The sequence below is a fragment of the Coenobita brevimanus genome, chromosome 114 (genome assembly GCF_032717465.1).
Source record: "Coenobita brevimanus isolate Jiangsu-jjx chromosome 114, ASM3271746v2, whole genome shotgun sequence".
In the NCBI taxonomy this organism is placed as follows: domain Eukaryota; kingdom Metazoa; phylum Arthropoda; class Malacostraca; order Decapoda; family Coenobitidae; genus Coenobita; species Coenobita brevimanus.
In genome coordinates this window covers 3,701,579-3,722,487 of record NC_137067.1, presented here as the reverse complement: position 1 = coordinate 3,722,487, position 20,909 = coordinate 3,701,579, and the positions used below count along the sequence as shown (strand labels likewise).

At 41.0% G+C, this 20,909-nt stretch overlaps 1 protein-coding gene across 1 annotated transcript in view; it reads left to right on the top strand.

Annotated features, from left to right (window-relative positions):
- LOC145418421 (damage-control phosphatase 1-like) overlaps nucleotides 1–12,707 on the top strand; it is a 28,516-nt gene extending 15,809 nt beyond the window's left edge. Inside the window, exons 7-11 of the mRNA XM_080286835.1 lie at nucleotides 2,313–2,478; nucleotides 6,178–6,349; nucleotides 8,821–8,989; nucleotides 9,674–9,851; nucleotides 11,900–12,707. Of these exons, the coding sequence (XP_080142961.1) occupies nucleotides 2,313–2,478; nucleotides 6,178–6,349; nucleotides 8,821–8,989; nucleotides 9,674–9,851; nucleotides 11,900–12,130 (916 nt within the window). The 3' untranslated portion in view covers nucleotides 12,131–12,707. The remainder of the gene's footprint in view (nucleotides 1–2,312; nucleotides 2,479–6,177; nucleotides 6,350–8,820; nucleotides 8,990–9,673; nucleotides 9,852–11,899) is intronic.
- The last annotated feature ends 8,202 nt before the right edge of the window (nucleotides 12,708–20,909 follow it).

The following is a 20,909-nucleotide window of genomic DNA, read 5'->3' as shown; positions in this document are numbered from 1 at the left end:
GAAGGGAAAAGGGTGTGTAGACCAGATATTTGTTCTAAGATGTTTAGTGGAGAAGTATCTAGAGAAGGGAAGGAAAGTGTATGCTGCCTTCATGGACTTGGAGAAAGCTTATGACAGAATAGATAGGCAAGGTATGTGGAAGGTATTAAGAATATATGGAGTGGAGGGGAAATTGTTGAGTGCTGTGAAGAGTATGTATGAGGGAGCTAGGGCTACGGTGCGAGTGGATGGTGAGCTGAGTGAGTTCTTTGATCTCAATGTGGGACTGAAACAGGGGTGTGTAATGTCTCCATGGCTGTTTAATATATATATGGATGGGGTTGTAAAGGAGGTTCAAGGTAGGGCAGTGGATGTAGGGGTGGCCCTAATGAATGAGGGTGAGATTTGGAAGCTTCGGGTGTTGCTGTTTGCTGATGATACAGTATTGTTGAGTGAAGATGAATGGGAGTTGCAAGGTTTGGTGAATGAATTTGGGACAGTGTGTAGGAGGAGGAGGCTGAAAGTTAATGTAAATAAAAAAGTAAAGTTATGGTGTTTGAGAGGAATGAAGTCACAGAGTGTGCAGTGAGGTTGGATGGTGAGGATATGGAGAATGTGAGTGCATTCAAGTACTTGGGTAGTGTGATGAGTAAGGATGGAACTTTGGGGGATGAAGTAAATGAAAGGGTACAGCAGGGAAGGAAGGTTGTTGGTACACTGAAAGCAGTGATGAGAAATAGGGAGGTGAGTATGGAAGTTAAGAAGTCACTGCATGATGGTATTGTGATCCCTACCCTGACGTATGGAAGCGAGGCGTGGACCTTGCAAGAAGGGAACAAGTCAAGAGTGAGAGCAGTGGAAATGAGTTACTTGAGAGGAGCATGTGGAGTGACGTGGAGGGACAGGTTGACGAATGAAGAAGTGAAGGAACGTTGTGGGGTAGATGTGGATGTGGTTGAAAAGATTAGGAGAAATACACTGAGGTGGTTTGGACATGTGGAGAGGATGGAGAATGAAAGACTGACTAAGAGGGTGTATGTAGGTGAGGTGGAGGGAGGGAGAGGGAGGGGTAGACCGAGGATGAGTTGGAGGGATGGAGTTCAGAGGTATATGAGGGAGGGGGGGGTGAGTTGGGGGGAGGGGAGTCAAATGGTGGGTGACAGAGTGACTTGGAGGCGTTTTGTCTGCGGCCACCCTTTGCGGGATTAGGGCGTCGGGCTATAGATAGATAGATAGATATTAATGTCTCATCCTGCCTACTCTCCACACCCTTCACATATTTCACAGTAGCCCCATCTTCACTGCTCTAACTCCTGTCTTTAATGTCATCCCACATCCAAGTCTCGCACCCATATTTTAGTTTGGGTACTAAAATTCCATACAAGGACTAGAAAAATAAAGGGGAGGTGAGGTAAATGTGAAGTGGAGTTGAGTGTAGGGTGACTCACAGTATGACATTGGCCAGGATTCCAGGAGCTTAAATGATAGGTAAATGTTTCTGTGGCCCATTTTGCTGGGTGTCTTGTTAAAAGGTCTCCTACTTTGATACTTTACAGTGCTTGTTTGTAAATCTTACCCCACTCCATCCATTGGCAGGGGGTAAAAAAAATGATGATGAAGATGATGATGCTTGTTTGTAATCCTACCCCACCCCATCCTTTGGTAGGAAGAAACAGGTGATGATGATGATGATGATGCTATGAAAGCCACAATGTGAAAATTAGGAGGGAGTACAGTACTGACTCCTCAAAAGGACTGTGTGAAGGTGTGCTTATGTCACAGCTTATGTATGGGTGTGAGACTGTGGTATGGTATGAATTTGAAAAACTTGAGATCATTGTGGAACATAATTGGCATGGACATTTCATATTTTTGATAAGAAATACAGTACAATATAGAGATTTGTGAAAGATGTGAAGTAAGGAAATCCATTGACTATAAGAGGTAAAGGTAATGTTCAAATATTATAGTTATACTGTATAAAAAAATGGATATTAATAGGGTGGTGAATGAGGTATACTTGTGCTTTATAGAAGACAGTGTTGTGGATGATTTACCTGAGAGATGGAGAATTTTAAATGCTTAACTGATAGGTGAGTAGACATGTATCGTATTTCAGTAGGCATTCTGTTGGTGGTTCTCCTACTTTTATGCTTTCCTGCTCTAGTCCTTCCCATTTATGACTGAAATATTGGGTTATGATTCTGATGATAGTCTTACCTTGGCTGGAAACTTGAGGTCATTATATGTTGTGTTATTGAGAACATACTTATATGAATCAGTTTGTTAGTTTAAAGGTTAAGGAAAACTAAAAAGGCTTTTGACATTTCCAGTGATGTCCTGAAGGATTTTGACCCATTTATGGTGCAGAAACAAGACAGTTTGCTACAGTCACATTTAGCTTGTGAAGCCCTAGCACAGCATGTGTTGTCTGTCTGCAACAGTCTCCACTCAGCCACCCAGGAACAGCTAAAGCAACACGTCATTAAATTGATAGAGGTAAGGGTACAATTTAAAAACACGTTGCAAACGGTACAATCACCATCCCTGGCTTGTACTGACCACTAGCCTATGAAAATGGTCTGTTATATCTTGCTGTCTGGTGAAACATTTATATCTTCTGAATTTTTTGAGGTATATGAGGGAGGGGGGATTGAGCTGGGGGGAGGGCAGTCAAATGGTGGGTGACAGAACGACTTGGAGGCATTTTGTCTGCTGCCACCCTTTGCAGGAATAGGGTGTCGAGCTATTGATAGATAGAATTTTTTGTGCGCTGTTATGGCTCTGTCATCACTGTAACCATTTTGACACAGAAGCACCTTGTCGTTCGTCCTATGTTCACCAAAGCAGTTCTTGACCCCATACGCCCATTGAGTTTCATAATTATCATCCATCTATTTACTGCCCATTATTATGCATACACTTCTTTGCTGTCCTTTTCATTAACCACTGTTCATTTCAAGTCTCTGTCATCTTTCAAATTTGTTTCAGTTTATCCACATATAGTCTTGTATTTCCCAGTAATTTCTCAGTATCTTTGTTTGGAGGGGAGGAGGAGGCTGAGGATGTGATGGAGGGATGGGGTGAAGAGGTTTTTGAGCGAGGGGTGTGTGAATTGGAGGGATGGCAGCCTGGTGGTGAAAGACAGAGTGACATGGAGGGTTTTTTTTTTTTTTTTTTTTTTTTTTTTTTTTTTTTAAAGTGACAATGAATGGAGGAAGGAAAAACAAAGGAAATAAAACACGTCCCTTTTAGAATTAAGGCGTTTGGCTGTAGGTAGATACTGTAGTTAGACTTTTAGTGACATCCTTCCCTTACACTCCATTTTACAGTTTTATGCCATACCATCACCACAACCTATGAGTCTATATATCCAAGGCCTCATTCGTCGTCATCATCATCATCATCCTGACCCCTCCCTTCCCTCCCTTTTTTTCTTCAACATAAACGTGAGTGAGGTAGGATCTAGGAACAGGGAAAGAGGAAGAATGAATGTGAGAAAACTAACAGTGGCATGCCTAGTAAAATGGGCAACACAGTCATTCACACATCATTCAAGGCCCCAGAATCTTGACTTCACATCACAGCTGCACCTACTCAACATGATTGGTATATTTTTATCATAAATACGTAACCATATGATTGGGTTGAAATTAGGTGACACATATGCAGTTGAAAAAGAATATTGTTTATACACATCACGCTTGGCCCATAGACTAATCCTGTTTGTTTTTGGCAAAGTTAACTGCCTAAGAATGGTATCATTGACCATACCTGAAATTACAGCTGCGTATCATTCTCATTATAGTTTCTGTGAGTATACAATGTTCACCAACCGTCTCCATCACTGTAGTGCATTTTTTCTACCCTGATGCAGGTCCATGATACTCAGTGCTCAGTTGATCACCAAGTATATTGAGATTGGAAGGTTGATTGGCCTAGTAACCAAGGAGACTCACTGCTGCCCAATAACAAGGGTCTTTCGAATTTCATATAACCTCATAGTAGTATTGAAGGTGTGGATGTGACGTTGTTGAATTTCATTGAGTTTCATGGATCCCTGACTGGATGATGTAAGAGTGATTCAGTTCCAGCAGGTGGGAATAGACCACTACTTATCTGTTTGATAGTATGGCTGATAGAAGGGACAGTAACACAATAATCTAAGAGTCTCACACCAGCTCTGATTCTTCACTTCCTTGTGCAGTCAGCTATGCTCAAAAGTGGATTGGTGCTGTGAGAGTTTTTGTTTGTGTAAAATCACATGACTTTTTTTTTTTCCCCCCTTGTTTTTTTCCAATGCAGTAAAAAGAACAACACATGAACACTGATGATCCCTCCCCCTTCCCCCACACCCATCAACTAATCTCCATTGGTGAGTATTTTTTGGACCAGCTGACAAAAAAAAACATTTTTTTTTATAACATATGGTATAAGTACAATGGACTTTTAAAATGGGTGCTAGTGGTATTTCCTTTGATATGGCAGCACCTTATTTGCATCCTGTCAGGTATTAATCTTGCTAATGACATATAGACTTTGACACAGTTATTAAAACATTTCAGATTTTTACATTCATCTGTGGTGGTGGTGCCCATCATCCACTCAATTGATGTGGAGTTGCCTACTTCTTCCTTCATGTCTGTCATTCTTTTTCTTTGTCTGGTCTCCTCTGTTCCTGTTTCTCCCATCCTTCTGTCACTATTTATTACTCTTCTCTCCACTTATGGTGGCTCTACAATGAGGGACAAACCTGGTAGTTTCCTGTAACCTTGGAAACCATTTACAACGCAAGGTGGTAACCAGATAGCCCAAAAAAACATGGTGGAGTGGAGCCTGCTGTGGTGCTTCTGTTAACATGGTGAAGATTACCAATATGCTGGGAATCAGTTCCTGGTATAATGGTAATATATTGGATTAATTTTTCCTGTGTAAAGTACGGGTTTCTCTCTTCATTCAGTGAAAGTGTATATGCTGCATCCATCTGAGAACCAGACCTCCACAATTTTCTCCACAGCTCGCTGTTGTGAGGCGCTGTTGACTGTAAGGGAACATCAGTTCATTGCATGGGTTGGCCTTGCAGGTGCACTTCCTTGCCTGTGGTTGATGGGTTGCTAGGCCAGACAGACGGGTTGATAAGCAACAACAACATGCATCATTTACTATGGACATCCCTTCCTAATTTGTATTTGGCTAACATGGGATGGTTAATTCTGACTCCCTCTCCCACAGCACAGTGGACCATATACAGTGTAGGCAAAGATAATCCTTGAATTTGCATACTGTGTAATTCACTCAGTTAGGATATAATATATGGTGAGAGAAGCTTTATCCATGTACTGAAATTGTTTTATTACAAGGGTACAACAGTGGACATAGTGCTATATCACTGTCATCATCTTGTTCCAATACAGTACCTCCTGAATCACCCTGAGTTGCTGCTAGGGAGGATGTCTTCATGTTTTGGCATTGATATAACTGGGTGGTTCCACTGCCTGCTTATGCAAACGTCTCCCATTTTTTAGTTGTATTTTGTGTTGGTACTAAAGCAGAGGCAAATTTGGATTGGGTAAATTTGGGCTCTCTGGACATAGCTACTCCTCACCCTGCGCTAAGGTGGGAAAGGAGGTCCGGATGATGATGATGATGAATTGCCAAAGCAGGGAAGGGTAGAGACCACATCAGTCTTCTAGCTAGATGGACCAGTGTTTCTCTGAGAAGGGCAGTTGCGTAGTATAGACTGTTTCATCGTTTATTAAGTAAAAAAAAATGGGAGTTACTTTGGGCCTGTGTGTCTCTATATGAACCTACGACCATTTATACTTCATCCGTCCTTTTCAGTCCATTGTTTTTAGTTTTAATTGTTTTTATGATCAGCTTCTATACCACTTCCTTCATTCACTTACTCTATCAGATTTTCAGCTTTATTCTTGAAACTTCCACTTCAAAAAGGAGGCAGGTCCCCAATTTTTATGCCAGTTTCTGAAATGCCTGACAAATATATAGTCCAGTGTGGTTTCTTAATGTTATATCTGACTGCAAGTGATGTTGGATGCCAGCCAGTCACTTCTAATAAGCATAGGCATCACACCAATGACAGTCAGAAATTGGAAGCTTGCTCTCACCCTCACAGTCCAAGTTTTAAGAATATGGCCATTTGTCACCGTCTTTTATTTCACATACTGTGCATTATTCCAGGTAAGCGTATGGGGCAACAAGTGTGATCTTAGCATATCATGTGGAGCAGGAAGGGCTCAGAACGATAATCTCTTAGCATCCCTGGACACTCTGCGCTCATATCTGCTTGTCAATGATTCAGAGAAGCTATGGCAGTTCTTAGTGTCCTTACCAGAAGACCAGCGTGATATTGGTAAGTTGCCTTTATTTTTCATTTGCCTTCATCCATTCATCTGCTCCAAGAGAGGGATGCCTTCATGCAGTGGCAACGATATGCAGATGCCTCTCACTTACATTCTGTTCCCCCAAAAGAGGGTGGTGGACTGTGGGAAATGGGCGTGTAGTCCATGAGATTGACATACTGGTGTGCCTACTAGAGCTACAGAAATTACAAGAAAGCACAACAACAGCTGCAGTCCATTTATGTATCATCCAGCTCCTTATTGCTATCTCAGAAGCAAAATGATCAGGAACATATTTCTCTCTACAAGCACATAGTGAGTCAAGCATCATGTGGCTTTTGCTCCAGTCTCCCTGTATGATTTTCAACACTTGTTATGTCACTGCTCTGTTTTCCATTTCCAAGTGTCCATCCATCATCCAGTTCTTTCTTCCCCTATCAGGAGTATAAGGATCAGCAGCATAGTTCTCTCCATTGTTGTTGTTCTGGCCCCAGGCTCATCTCAACACAAACCAGGTGGACTGCAAGCTGAAGTGGCCTTCTCTTGCAGTCCACCATCCTTCTTTTGTGGGATGGAGTTGAGGGATGTTTGTATAACCAAGCTGCCCATTTATATCAGTTTAACCACATCAGGGTGTTCCCTTCAACATCTCATTCTCTCTACAAGCACAAAATCAGTCAGACACCTTGCACCTCTCACTTCATTCTCTCTGTACCTCTTTCAACACTTCTAATTTTTTATGTACAGTCAGACCTCATAAGTCTAGTGCGTGTACAGGTAAAATACTACTTTATCCTTCGCAGTCTGGTATTGATGTGGATATGATTGATAGTGTTAAGAGAAGTACTGTACTCTGAGATGATTTGGCCATGTGGAAGGGATGGAGAATGAGAGGCTGACTACAGTAGAAGAGTGTTTGTGAGAGAGGGGGAAAGGGAGACCAAGGATGAGATGGAGTGTTGGTGTGGAGAAATAAATGAGAGAGAGGTGTGTGAATTGGAGGCAGGGCAGCCAAATGGCAGAAGACAGGGCAAGAGAGAGGCAGTTTGTTTACAGCTACCCCTTACAGGATTAAGACGTTTGATAATAGAGAAGTAGTCTGGAGATTTATTTTTTATTCGTACTTTCCCCAGACGATCTTGTTCAACTTTTTCAGGGGCTTTTTGAATTGGGGGGGTTAGATACACCCTTAATAAAAGGCCAGAAGTATGAGAGACCTTTCATAAGCTAAATGAAATTGTTTGGAAACAGAGAGAATGAACTAAGAACTACATCACTGGATTTAAGGGGATGAGCGAAGCATATGAGACATGCTTCTGATTCATAACTCAGGGTAAAACAAAAAATTGATAAGTAATACTGGTAATAATAATAATGTATAATTAACCCCTACGTGTTCCCTATGTGACAACGAGTGAGTCAGTGGAGGGTTAGTGCCCCTCCCCATAGATAGATAGATAGATAGATAGATAGCTAATAATAATGATAATAATAGTAATAATTTTGGACGTTAAATGTATAGCGGAATATTAGTATTGTAAATGTATATGAAGAAAAAGTGTTAATTCACCAGCAGCTTAATACTAAAATAACTTTAATTGAAATACCTTTGAATATGTACTAATTTTATTTACTGTGTTTGAGATCTTTGTTTTCCACACTTTGGTTCCTCTCTGTATCCAATTGGGCACTTGTTCAATAATGGTAAACCGTAAGGATAAATGCAGTAGCTGGGTCCAACTTCAAAGCATCATTGTAAAGAGTAGAGCCTCCTTCCTTCTTCAGATTCACACAGATATACCTTTTTCACCATTCTGTTCTTATCCATTCTCTCCACATGACCATAACATCTTAGTACTCTCTCTTCAATTCTGGTGTCTACAGTCTTCCTCATGCCATGTCTTTCACAAATCACATTATAAAATAATGTGATTCCTAGGGGAGTGAGGAATTCTGTGGACACCAAACTCAAAGAGACTATACTGAGATGGTATGGTCATGTGGAGAGAATGGATAACAAAAGAGTGGGGAAAAAGGTATATCTGAGTGAATTTGAAGGAGGAAGGAGGCAAAGTAGGCTAAAGAGAAGGGGACTGACAAGAGATCGAACTGGCTGGATGAATGTTGTGAGAAGGAGTGCATGATCAGGGATTTGGCATCCCCTTTTAATGTGACAGCATCCGGATTGACTCTGTCAGATACAATTATGTGAAGCTACAGAAAGTGGTGAATGTTTTTTGGCGTATCAGATAGAACCGGGATTCCGGGGGCTTGAATGATGAGTGAATGGAAGCGTGGCCTATTGAATTGGGCAAACTTAGGCTGTCTGGATGTGCTACTCCTCACCCTGCCTTAGGGTGGGAAAGGAGGTCCAGATGATGATTATTTATTTATATTCTGGAACCTCACCCTACCTTGGAGTGGCAAAGGAAATCTGGATGATGATGATGGTAATGTGTAATTGTAACCATTCTTTTTACAGTGTTGGTGCTCGATAACGCTGGATTTGAATTAGTGAGTGATCTGTGTTTGTTAACCTTACTGGTGGAGGCAGGTCTTACCACCTCACTCACCATCCACACTAAAACCAGGCCATGGTTTGTCTCGGATACTACACTTGCTGATCTCACCTGGATCATTACCACACTAAGGTACTGTGTATTGCTCTGTGTTTGTATCATGTCGCTTATAAAGGCTTCATCTTGCTTGCATGTGTCGGCTTTGGTTACCTAATGGCAGCTCTCCACACTACTCAATCTTTGGCAGCCTCCCTATCCATTCCGAGGTCACACTCTATGACCTTGTCCCAGATCTTTTTGAGTCTGCCTCTTGCAATCCTACCCCCAGTGTTCACACTTATCACTTTCTGTACCCAACTGTCATCCTTCATCCTTGAAATATGCTTAAACGATCTCAATCTACCCCTCTTCACAACTTAATACACTCCATTCATCCTCTCAGCCTAATTACATAGTTGTATTTTTACAGCACTGAGTAGTAGTATTAGGGGGGGATTTAAATGGTCATGTAGCTCCAATGCTTGGTTATATAAACTTCCATCACTTCCCTCCCTATACTCCTGAAGGATGATGATGGATTGCATGGAAAGGACTACTTCAGCCTGCCGTCCCCTGGGTTCACATTTCATATGAACATGGGGCTAAAACTACCTCTACTACTAAAACATATACAACACAAAAGTGATTAAAGTTGTCAGGGGATAGCAGTACTAAATTGAAAAGCATGTTATTGGATTGAGAGAATTAAAATTGTTTGATAGCAGCAAGAAAATGATGATGATATACTGAGTCTGAAAGATTTAACATTTCTTCCAGGGAAAAAGGTGGAGCATGCAGTGAGATAGGGAAGAAGTGGGAGGGATACCTGGCAGGGAACCGGTGGAAAGTCAGCGAGCACGGTTTCTGGACCACGCATCACCACTATGCTGAGATGAGCACTGCCAGCCCTGCCCTTTATTCACAGCTGAGTAAAGCATCTCTCATTATATTCAAGGTAATTAGCCCTAATAACGTTTGAATTGGACCTCACCTAATCCCATCCTTAAATGGGAGAGGTCTTGATGATGATAATGATGATGTAAATTAAGAAGTGATTGCCTTTTTACATAGGTTTATTTTACAGAAAACTCAGCTGCACATAATCTATAAAAATTACATTTAAAAAATACCCTTTTGTGCTTTCTATACATGCTTCTCTGAACTTTTTTTCTATAGACCTTTCTCTCATGTTTCTCTGGACTTTTCTTTGTGTTTCTTTAGACGTTCCTTTGTGTTTCTGTTCCATGGTAAAGGATCCCTGTATGTGGCATGTGTTAGGAGTGTAATGCTGTATGGTGGCGAGACCTGGGCAGTAAAGGAAGAGGATATCACGGACTCAGACATACAGAAATGACAGTAATTAGGTAGATGTGCAGTGTGTCCTTGAATGCAAGGCCTGGGAGGGGCTAGGTTTATAATGGAGGAGTTAAGAGGAAGAATGGGACGGGAGTGTATTGGTGTTGTGGTGAGGAGAGGTAAATTGAGATGGTTTGGGCATGTGAAGAAGATGGGGGATGACATTTGGGTGCAGAAGGTGAGAAATGTGAACGTTGGGGGTAGTGTTGCAAGAGGCAGACTGAAAAAGACCCGGGATGAGGTCATAGAGTGTGACCTCAGGGATAAGGGACTGAATAGGGAGGCTGCCAGATATTGAGTAGCATGGAGAGTTGCCATCAGGTGACCAAGGTTGATCCATGCAAGCATGTTGGAGTCTTTATAAACAAAATGAAACAAAGACTTTTCTTTGTATTTCCCTAGACTTTCTGTAACTCTGGGTGGTTGTCTGATGTCTTTAAGTTTAAGCACACTAGGGTATAGGATGCTGGAGAGCCTTAGTTGTCCAGATACTTGCATAAAAATTCAGTGTTTTTGGTCAGTTCCATTTTGCATTAACAAATCTCACTTATTTTAGGCTCATGAATTTGCATCCCATGGTAACTGCCACTCTCATCCCGCAGGTAATCAGTTCTTATTTAATCCCTGAAAAAAATAAATAAATAAATGCCCTTTTGGTAGTACTGTCATCTTAATGGTGTGATCACAGACATAATATTGCTTGTATAGCCTGTGCATTTGCCTTCATTTTTATAGCTCCCCAAACACTTCAGTCAGTTTAGTGTGAAATTAAAATAACAGAATAGGAAAATCAGTTATATGTGCTAATAGTTGTCTGTAGGTGGGGGTGCTCACCATCCACTCATTTGATGCAGTGCTGCGCGTGAATGCCTGCCTTTTCCTCTCTTCCTGCCTTCTTTCCTTCCTTCCTCTTCTGTCTTTCCTTCATTCTTTCCTCTTCCTTCTGTTTACAGGTGCCACTACACTGAGTGACAAGCTAAATGGTTTCCTGTACACCAGGAAACCATTTACTACTCTGGGTGGTAACCATATAACCAAATTTTGGGGCCTGGTGGTTTAGTGGGTAATTATGGCACTCCAATTGGATTGAGCCGGTGAAGGTTTATATCCAAGGGGTAGTTGGGGTTTATTGCTCACGTAATGCCACTCAGGGATGAGTGAGGCTGGTCACTCTCATCTTAACTGTCAGGACCAACTTGCTTAGCCCTGGGCTCCTACGCTTCTCATGGTGCAACATATTATTGGATGATGAATGAAAAATGATTATTTGTTATTTTGTGGCAGGTGGTGGCGACCATCATCCACACACTTGCTTTAGTGCTGCCTGCTCCTTCCTTCACGTTTATCAGTCTTTTTCTCTGTCCACCCTACTCTCATTCTGTTTCTCCCATCTTTCCTGTCACTTTTTATTACTCTTGTTTCCTTTTCAGGTGGCCTTATATTGAGTGGTTTCCTGAAAGCCAGGAAACCATTTACAACAGTGGGTGGCAACCCTATGACCAACACATACGTGTTCCCTACGTGTCAACATGTGGGTTGGTGGAGGGTTAGTTCCCCTCCCCGTAAAACAGCTAACTCAAACAGCCACCCCTTATGGGAATATGGCATCTGGCTATAGATAGATAAGATTTTGTATTTTTCTTTCAGGGTGATCTCAATTATCGCAAGCTAACTGGTGACCTAGATTGGCCAACTACAACTAAATTTGAGAAGGCCCTGCAAGGCTTCAATGTGGCCCCTCTTGTGACCCTGAGGACGGCCAAGGGTGGACCAGTGGTAGGGTTAGCAGATGGCCAGGCAGAAGAGGTGGCCAGTATTGCGTCGGATTGGAACATTTCTGGGGACTATGGAATGATTCAGCTTTGTACTTTCTTGTGATTATCGAGTTAACAAACACTGTTGCACTACACTCATTTCACTTTAACTTGGCCTAAACTCATTTCTCCTTCTTGAATGCTTAACTGTATCAAGAAACTTAGATACGGTATTAGTCACAAAGAAATGCTATGGAAAGGACGTACTGCCATAGCATTGTCGTTTTCTGCCATTGAGCTGTGTGAAATAAGCTGTAAAAGGACTAAAAATAAAAATCTGGGCCAAGTTAAGATGAAAGGCCTAGGATTTCATTGTTCTCACAGTCATTATATCGTCGAGTATTTTATTGTTTTTCTAATATTTGATACCTCCCATTCTCATATCATGTAATATGTGCTCTTGTTGTTGAAATGTTGGATTTTCTTCTCTTCTTGTATAATGTTGTTGAACCTGGTGTTTTTATGGTTAATATGCATTGTTATTCAATAATGATAACTTCCTCTTTTCAGTATCTGTGTAAGAAGTGATGTACATCAAATGGCAGTGATTCTCACAGATATGTTTCATTACTTGTGGTTGCTTCAAATACTGTATGCAGTATGCTAATGTGAGCCAGACATATCTGATTTCAGCTCTCAAATTAAAGAAAAAATCTAAAGGCTGATTTTTCTTTATCATTGTCAGAGTATCTTCTTCTTTGACAGGAATAGGCCTTGATTATATATTACCTTACATGTATCACATTTTTAAGTATGCAACAGTTCTTCATGGCTGATTGTGACAGTTGAAGGGTCAGTATGTAAGAGGAGATAGTTGGGCAATGTCAAAATCATCATTATCATGCCATCAAATTTCTCACCTCCAGTAGTTTCATGATATGGTATGTGGGAGTTTGAGATCATTTTTACTATTTCCTTAACCCTTTTGCTGCACTATACGTATCATTTATTTTATTCCTTCCCCAGCTTATTTTATTTGACTCCGGAAACTCAGCTACAGAAGCATGTTAGATTGTATTTAGCTCAACTCTTAGGCTGCAAAAAACACACTTTATACATAATTTTGGCCAATAACGGATGATTTTATTGAGTTTAGGAAATAATGTCACAGGAAATGGGTCAAAGCTTACTATTTAGCATTTTGTTTGGAATCTGTATACCATGCTTTTAGTAGCCATTCTTTACTGCCCTGTGGCTTTACATATCATTTGGGTGCTTTGGTGTCATTCTTTGTGGATATTCACCCTTTCATGGTACACTGGTATGCTACTTTTGTCAGTTTTTACTCCTTATAAGCTGTTTTATGTGCTTTGTAACTGGCCCTTCACTAGTTTAGATGGGGTAGAATGGGATTGTTTTTTAATGTTGTAACTTTAGTGGCATTAACCTCTTCAGTCCAGTGCTTTGTTTTATTGATCTATTCTTACTTCCTCTAGACAATTTAATTCAACTTTTGGGAGGTCTCTCACAGTGAAGGGGTAAATAAAAGGTATATTTTACTTCTGCAGTTCAAAAACTTTATCCACAGTTAAATATAATAGCCTGGAGATAGTAAGAAGAAGATTTTAAAACATCATCTGTTTGAATTGGCTAACAGCATGTCCATATTTACAAGTACACATGAGTACTGTATCCCTTTATCTCACCTTCCTTATAATATCCTCATGATATCTTTGCTTGTGTCATACTGCTAAATCTCCCCCATCCCAATGCTTGTGGAAGATCATTTAACACTAAGTATGAGACTGAAGCCTCCACTACTCTCTTGTACACAAACAGAAGGAAGGAAAGGTTTCATCTAATCACAGTTAAAGAGAAGGTGCTGTAATTTCATTGCGCTTGTGAAGATTATAAACTATCCTGAAAGTTTGTTGAGTTCTGGGACAATGTTATGATATGGTGGGCTGGTCTGACCTGGGTTTTTGCTTGGTTTTTACATAACAGCCTGACTTGTGTGGAATCATTGCTGAGTAATCACTGTTTCTGGCATTCGCTTCATAAACACTTGTGTGTCAGCCTCCTTCACTATGCATCACATATCCCATGTCCCACTCTTAGTATGGATCCTGAGCCTCTTGGAACAAACCTTCCTTCCTTCCTTGTTACCTGATGACCAACTACGTTTTACCAGCCTTTGCATTTTGTGTTGTGTTGCACTAAGCCACTGTGGTTTTAGTTTTAAAGTTTATTCAGGCTCTGCCGTGTAGTGAAGCATTTGATGAAAAAACAAAGAAACTATGATTGCACATTTGTACAGTTGTTGTTGTTGTTGCTTAATGTTTTTTTTTTTTTTTTTTTTTTTTTTTTTTTTTTTAAAGTAGACTGGCTGACTGCTGGCAGGCAACTGGACCTGTAGGGTCATCCTATATGTTCCCTCCACCGATGATGTGTCTGCATCCCAGTGTGGCATGTGCTGTCCAGTGTTCTGTTGTGTGTGTTATGGTTTGTGTGTACATAAGCTAACTAATGTGAGTGCAAAAGTCATTGTGGAATAATTGGTGAATTATAGCCTCATACTGAACTTGTGTCTAGTGCGAGAATTCAGCAGTTTTAGTCTGGCTTGAAGCCTCCTAAGTCAAAAGGGGACTGAAACAGTTGTACACTATCCTTACAGTAAACACAGTTTCTGTCTGGGTATCTGGATCATCCTTTTGAACAATACACAGCACTGTGAAAAAAAAAGTAATTGAGGGAATAAGACTTCTAAAAGGAATATGTAAGATGTATGAGAAAGTAGTGATAGAGATTATAATACAGATATCAGAATGTCTTGTGGTGTTGGATAGGGACATCTTTGTATGGTGGCACTGATGTGACTGGGTGGCTTCACTGCCTGGTTATGCAATGTCCCTCAGGTTCTTCACAAATCCCAACAAAAAGGAGATTAGTGGACTGCAGAAGAGCAGCTTCAGCTTGCAGTTCACCAGATTCACATCAAGATGAGCCTAGGTTCAGAACTGTAATAACAACGAAAGACTGTCTAGTGAGAGATGAACAAGGTATTTTTTTTTTTAAGAGTGGTTAGAAATGTGTATACATTTCAGATAATAGATACATCATGCAAGAGGGACTGCAGTATACTGTATACAGATTTTGGGAAAACATGACAACCTCATCTTTGATCACACAGCAGTCTGGTATTCACACTGTCTTCATAACCCCTCTAGCTTCCCAGTCAAGTGTGACAACGCTCACATCAGTATCCTAATATGTCTTGTGCATATTTTCATCTCAGCAGTTCCATCCAGTAATTAACTTATAAAATCATACCTGTAGGGGATTTCTGTTGTGATAAGGAAAATGCAGTCAGGGCATAAGTTTGCCAAATATTCAGTCACTTTAGTTCTCGCTCCCTTCTGTGAGTGAACATCCCTAACCACAGAAAGGTTTAATGTTTTTCTGTCCATAGATGATTCATTGATATGGTGAGGGTAATGGAAAGTAACAAACATGCCCTAAAGGCAAGGTCACATGGGTGTTTATCCCAGCTGAAAATGCCGGCAACATCACATCAGAGCTAACACAGTTAAAATTCTGCTCGAGTTGCTGAGATTTTGGCAACACAATCCTGGTTGTCTGTGTTCCCAATTTTCAGCAACAGCAGTTTTCATGTGTACAGTGATTCCCCCCCCCCCCTTTTTTTTTTTTTTTTTTTTTTAATAAAGACTGTGAAGCTACTCATGCTCTGTACAGTATACTGCCAAATTCATTATATGGTGGTGACCATCATCATCTCACTTGATGTAATGCTGCCTACTTCTTCCTTAGCCTTTATCATTCTTTTTCTGTGCCTACCCTACTCTCTTCCTATTTCTCCCATCTTTCCTGTCACTACTTAATGCTTTTCTTTCCGTTACAGGTGGCTTTACATTGAGTGACAAGCCAAATGGTTTCCTGTAAGCCAAGAAACCATTTACAACGCTGGGTGGTAACCATATAACCAAACCATACGTGCTCCCTATGTGTCAAGAGGGTTGGTGGGGGGTTAGTGCCCCTCCCTGTAAAACAAATAACTCAGAGTCAAATGGCCACCCCTTACGGGATTATGGCGTCTGGCAATAGATAGATAGATAGTGTATAATGGCAGGGGTAATAAGTGCTGCCTGAAGCTTTGTAGGTACAGTAGTATTGTAAGGACAGTTTTGAAGCTTTTATCAGACAGTGATAAAACTTTCAGAAATGCTGCCCATGAACTGAATATTGATGTACTTTAATCAGTAGTTTAGCATCCAGAAAACACAATCAGTTAATTACTCTTAGGTAGGTATACTGATACCGTGACAGGATATTGTAGAAAAATTGGCTGGTGAGTTTGGCGGGCAGGAAACACTGTACAGTAATCAGGTCACACTATGCAAGTCACTGCTACATCGACACTGCATTTCTTTCCCGTTTTGTTTCTTTTTCTGTGGATCTAAGAGTATGCTTTAAAAGGAAGCCATGCAGATTGAAGCTAGAGAGAGAGAGAGAGCATCCAGGATATTACATTAGTAGTTTTATTTTTTGAGTGATTCAAAATAATCACATGGTGGTGACCATCATCCACTCACTTGATGTAGTGCTGCCTATATCCTTCACATTTATCATTCTTTTTCTGTGTCTGCCCTCCTCTGTTCCTATTACTCCAATCATTCCTGTCACTCTTTTTTACTCTTTCCTTTTCAGGTGGCTTTACATTGAGTGGTAGGTCTAATGGCTTTCTGTAAGCCAGGAAATCATTTACAACGCTGGGTGGTAACCATATAACCAACCCATAGGTGCTCCCTGCGTGTCAGCAAGTGGGTTGGCAGAGGGTTAGTGCCCCTCCTCGTAAAACGACTAACTCAAAGACAAACGGCCATCCCTTTCTGGATTATGGCGTCTGGCTATAGATAGATAGATAGGAAATAATGACAAAAAGAAAGCCTGGAGAGTGTCTGCTAGAGGGGGGAGATGGTGAGAGAGAAAGCCTTCCCTCAGTTCGTCCACATTAAGGACTGTATATAATGAACAGCATCTGAGGAATGTAATAATAGTAGTGATGAGTACTGATGGTGATGTTGTGACAGAAGAATGTGGTAGTGGTGGTAACAGTGGCAGTTTTGGTGATAAGGGCTGCTGTGGTGTTGGTACTGGTGATGATGGATGTAGTGGTGATGATTAGGCCTATAGTGATGGTGGTGATTGTGTTGTTGATGAGGGGTGTGTGATTGTCATGGTGGTGGTAGTGGTATTGGTGGTGAGAGCTGGGTCGGTGAAAATGATGGTGAACGTTGTAATGATGGTACTGATGCTGAGGTTTGTGGTGATGGTAATGGTGAGGCTTGCAGTGATGGTGTGGTTTATGGTGATGCTAGTACGGAGCGTGGTGGTGATGATGTGAACAGTCAGGAAACGCAGTATCAAACAACAGGTTTTATATTTCATAATCCTCCATACTCCCTTTTAGAAGATTGACCTTCAGTTATTCGCCTCTCCCCCCTCTCCATTTTCCCGTAGAAAATCCTGCCTAAGTTATTTGCCTTTAATTTTATCCACGAAGTTCTTAACGGTCACTTTCAAACCCGGGACTGTAGGCTGCCACTGAGCCACACGTAACTACATAAATGATAATCCATAATTGTTCATTTAGGGTGAACTCTAGTGGTGATTTTCACGCACGATCCATGGCAGTCTGCTAGTTTGTGATACCCCAGGGCACACAGACGAGTGAAAAATTAGGCCATTTTAGACGTGCAGGAACTCTTATGCGTCTTTGAACACGTAATATTTTAGGCTTACAAGCTCGACACAATAGTCTAATAGAGTATTCAGTCAGTAAGCTGATCACTTCATGACAGCACTAACATGCTGTAAAGTTAAATATTTCTTCGTACAGTTATTAGGTTATTGAGTGAGAATGCATGAGCCTCAGCGGTAAGCCTCACAGATAGGTAATCTCCAACCTCATATTTACTCGGCAAACAAAATGGACCAGCACGTGCATATTACTTGTTTTGGCGGGTGTGTGGCATTTTGCGTACAAAAGCGACAGTTGGCTACAGTTGCATTCAAACCGGTGATGTGCCACCAACAGCAGTGAGGCTGTCACAGTGCATGTAGTAAACTATAGGGAAGAATGGGGTTCTACCACAAGGGCAGTCTGGACCCTGTGTGGTTAAAACAGCTGATAGTAAGCTCCAATTCTCCAAAAGAATTCACCAGTGTTCATAATATCGAACTTAGTACATAGCTGTTCGTAAATTGTATCAGAACGATGGCACTATTAAACAGTTAGGCTACTATTGCAGTCATTGAAATGACAAACTGCCAGTGACAAAGTTGATAACTTCAAATTGTTCTGCATTATTTTATTCCAGCTGATACATTTACACTTTACACAACACAAGAATACGTCAACAGTTCCTAATTATACACATGCAGAGGCAGTGTGTACTTGGGATTAAAGCTACGGGGAATTTACCACGCCCTTTGTTCCTTAACGCAGTTTGGAATGTTCTAGTATCAGTCTGTAGAATCTCGACAAATGACGTGGAAAAAAAAAAAATGAAAAATACGTGCAGGAGGAAAAGATCTAGAGAGGCAGTCGATGAGAGCTCGAATTCAGATTTTAGGTAGTTCGAAGCAGACGAGGTGTTCATTCGCAGCAGCAGCGTGGGGGAGATAAGGGTGGGTGATCAGCAGTATCAACGTGGCGAGTGTCGAAGGGAGATGCAGGTCACAGAACCTCCATCCACAGATCACACTTATAATGGCTATATTCTTCAATGATGGACAAATCTATTTAATAGTCGCAGGTGTTAACAAGATCACTACAGGAGCTCGCAGCCAAATGATGGTGGAGGCGACATCCCTAATCTGTGTGGAGGAATCTGCAATATACGAGAACATAACGTAGACGATGCAGCTGACGGGGACACAATGACTCGAACTTCCACAAAGGTAAGCCAATGCTAATCCATGTTGTTACTTTTGGGACAGCTAGTTAGTTAGAACACCACTTCCATGTAGTCGGGCATATGTGAGAGAGAAAGGGGGAGGGGGACTTGATGCTGGGTCTCGTATCCTTATCCATCTTGATAATGTGTTCTCGTCATTGGTATTGTTGATAGTACAGTATAGGAGGCTTTAGCACCTCACTTAGCAGTTATTACTGTATGTATTTAACCTTCATATCAAATGCTTGTTATGTCCTTTTAATATCGACATAATTGCATCAGTAACACAAAGAGACAGTGAGATGTAATGTGTAGAAGAAATTGCCAGGGAAAATGTTAGGAAATGGAGCACATCTTAGCCTACAGAGAAATATTTTGCCTATTAGCCTATACCTTCATAACCTTTTGTATATTTACGTATATGTGATATTGACGTACTATCGTTCAAAAAAGTATCCATACTAAAGTGACGTTAGTAATTTTGACACGACGAATTGTGGAATACTGACACTGCTTGAATCGCTCTACTCACTGTGGAGTCACGTGAATATATATATATATATATATATATATATATATATATATATATATATATATATATATATATATATATATATATATATATATATAATTTGACGATAGTACAGTAGTGTGAATGAATAACATAAGAGGATATTTAAATTCAATTTGTAAATATATTGGTGACGAAAGGGTGTTAGGAAATTGCATAACCCAACTAAAATACGGACTACTATATGAACACTTGGCCCGTTACTCTGCAATATCGTACAGAGGCTACTTAATTACTGTTTGATGAACGGTTTATGTGATACCGAACATTTGTGCCGGGACTGGCAAACAGGAAGATCGGGAAGAAGGTTGAACAACCCATTAGTGATGGCTTAATTGTGATGGGTCCGCTCACTTGACGTAGTGCTGCCTTCAGAAGGCTGTACACAGAGTGACAAGCCAAATGGCTTCCTCTAACCCAGGAAGCCATTTATTTCGCTGGGTGATAACCACATAACCTAATGACACCTGGTGGTCTAATGGGTTAAGGTGTTCCAACCGGATGTAACCTGTATGAATTTCCATTGCCCACATGATATGGCGCTCAGGGATGTGTGAGGTTGTTCACCCTTGCCTTAAATGTCGGGTATGTCTACCTTCGGGCTTCTACGCTTCTGATGGGTTTGAAAAAAATATATGGATGATGGATATGTTTATATAACATGCCGGGATAGTTCGTCCAATTTAATTTGTCGGAGATTTTCGTACTTTTGCAGTTGATCGCCTGGAGCTTGGTGGCAGAATAAGTCTGTAAACTTTGCACCCCATTCTTTTTGGTCACCATCGTATTTGGGTGATAATCTTGAGCTGCAAATGAGGGTTCAAGATGGAGAGATGACAATTTTACTTTTTTACAGTGGATTAAGAATTAAGACCATTGGCACGTTGATTTGGATGAGTTGGATAGTGTTGAGTACCTTGCGATACTTTGGCCAGGTGGATGGAATGGAGAATGAGAGACTGACTAGGCGAGTGTGAGTTAGGTCGAAGGGGAGGGGCAAGGAGAACAAGGATTAGATGGAGAGGTATATGAGTAAGCATAATCTGAGTTGCAGGAAGGGCAAACTGCTGGCAAAAGACAGGATGGCATAGAGGCAGTGTTTGTGATCCACCTCCGGGATTAACATACCTGATTTTAAATAGAATGTAATGTAGAATGTCATCGGACTGAAGGGGTTTACGTGAGGTGCAGTGATAGGAATGAGTCAACGGTAAAATTTTGTGTGTGATCCACTCTACCCACAACAGTGAATGGAGGTTCTCTCTCTCTCTCTCTCTCTCTCTCTCTCTCTCTCTCTCTCTCTCTCTCATGTATCTGTCCAACCCAAACGATACAAAGTTCTTTCTACTCCATCG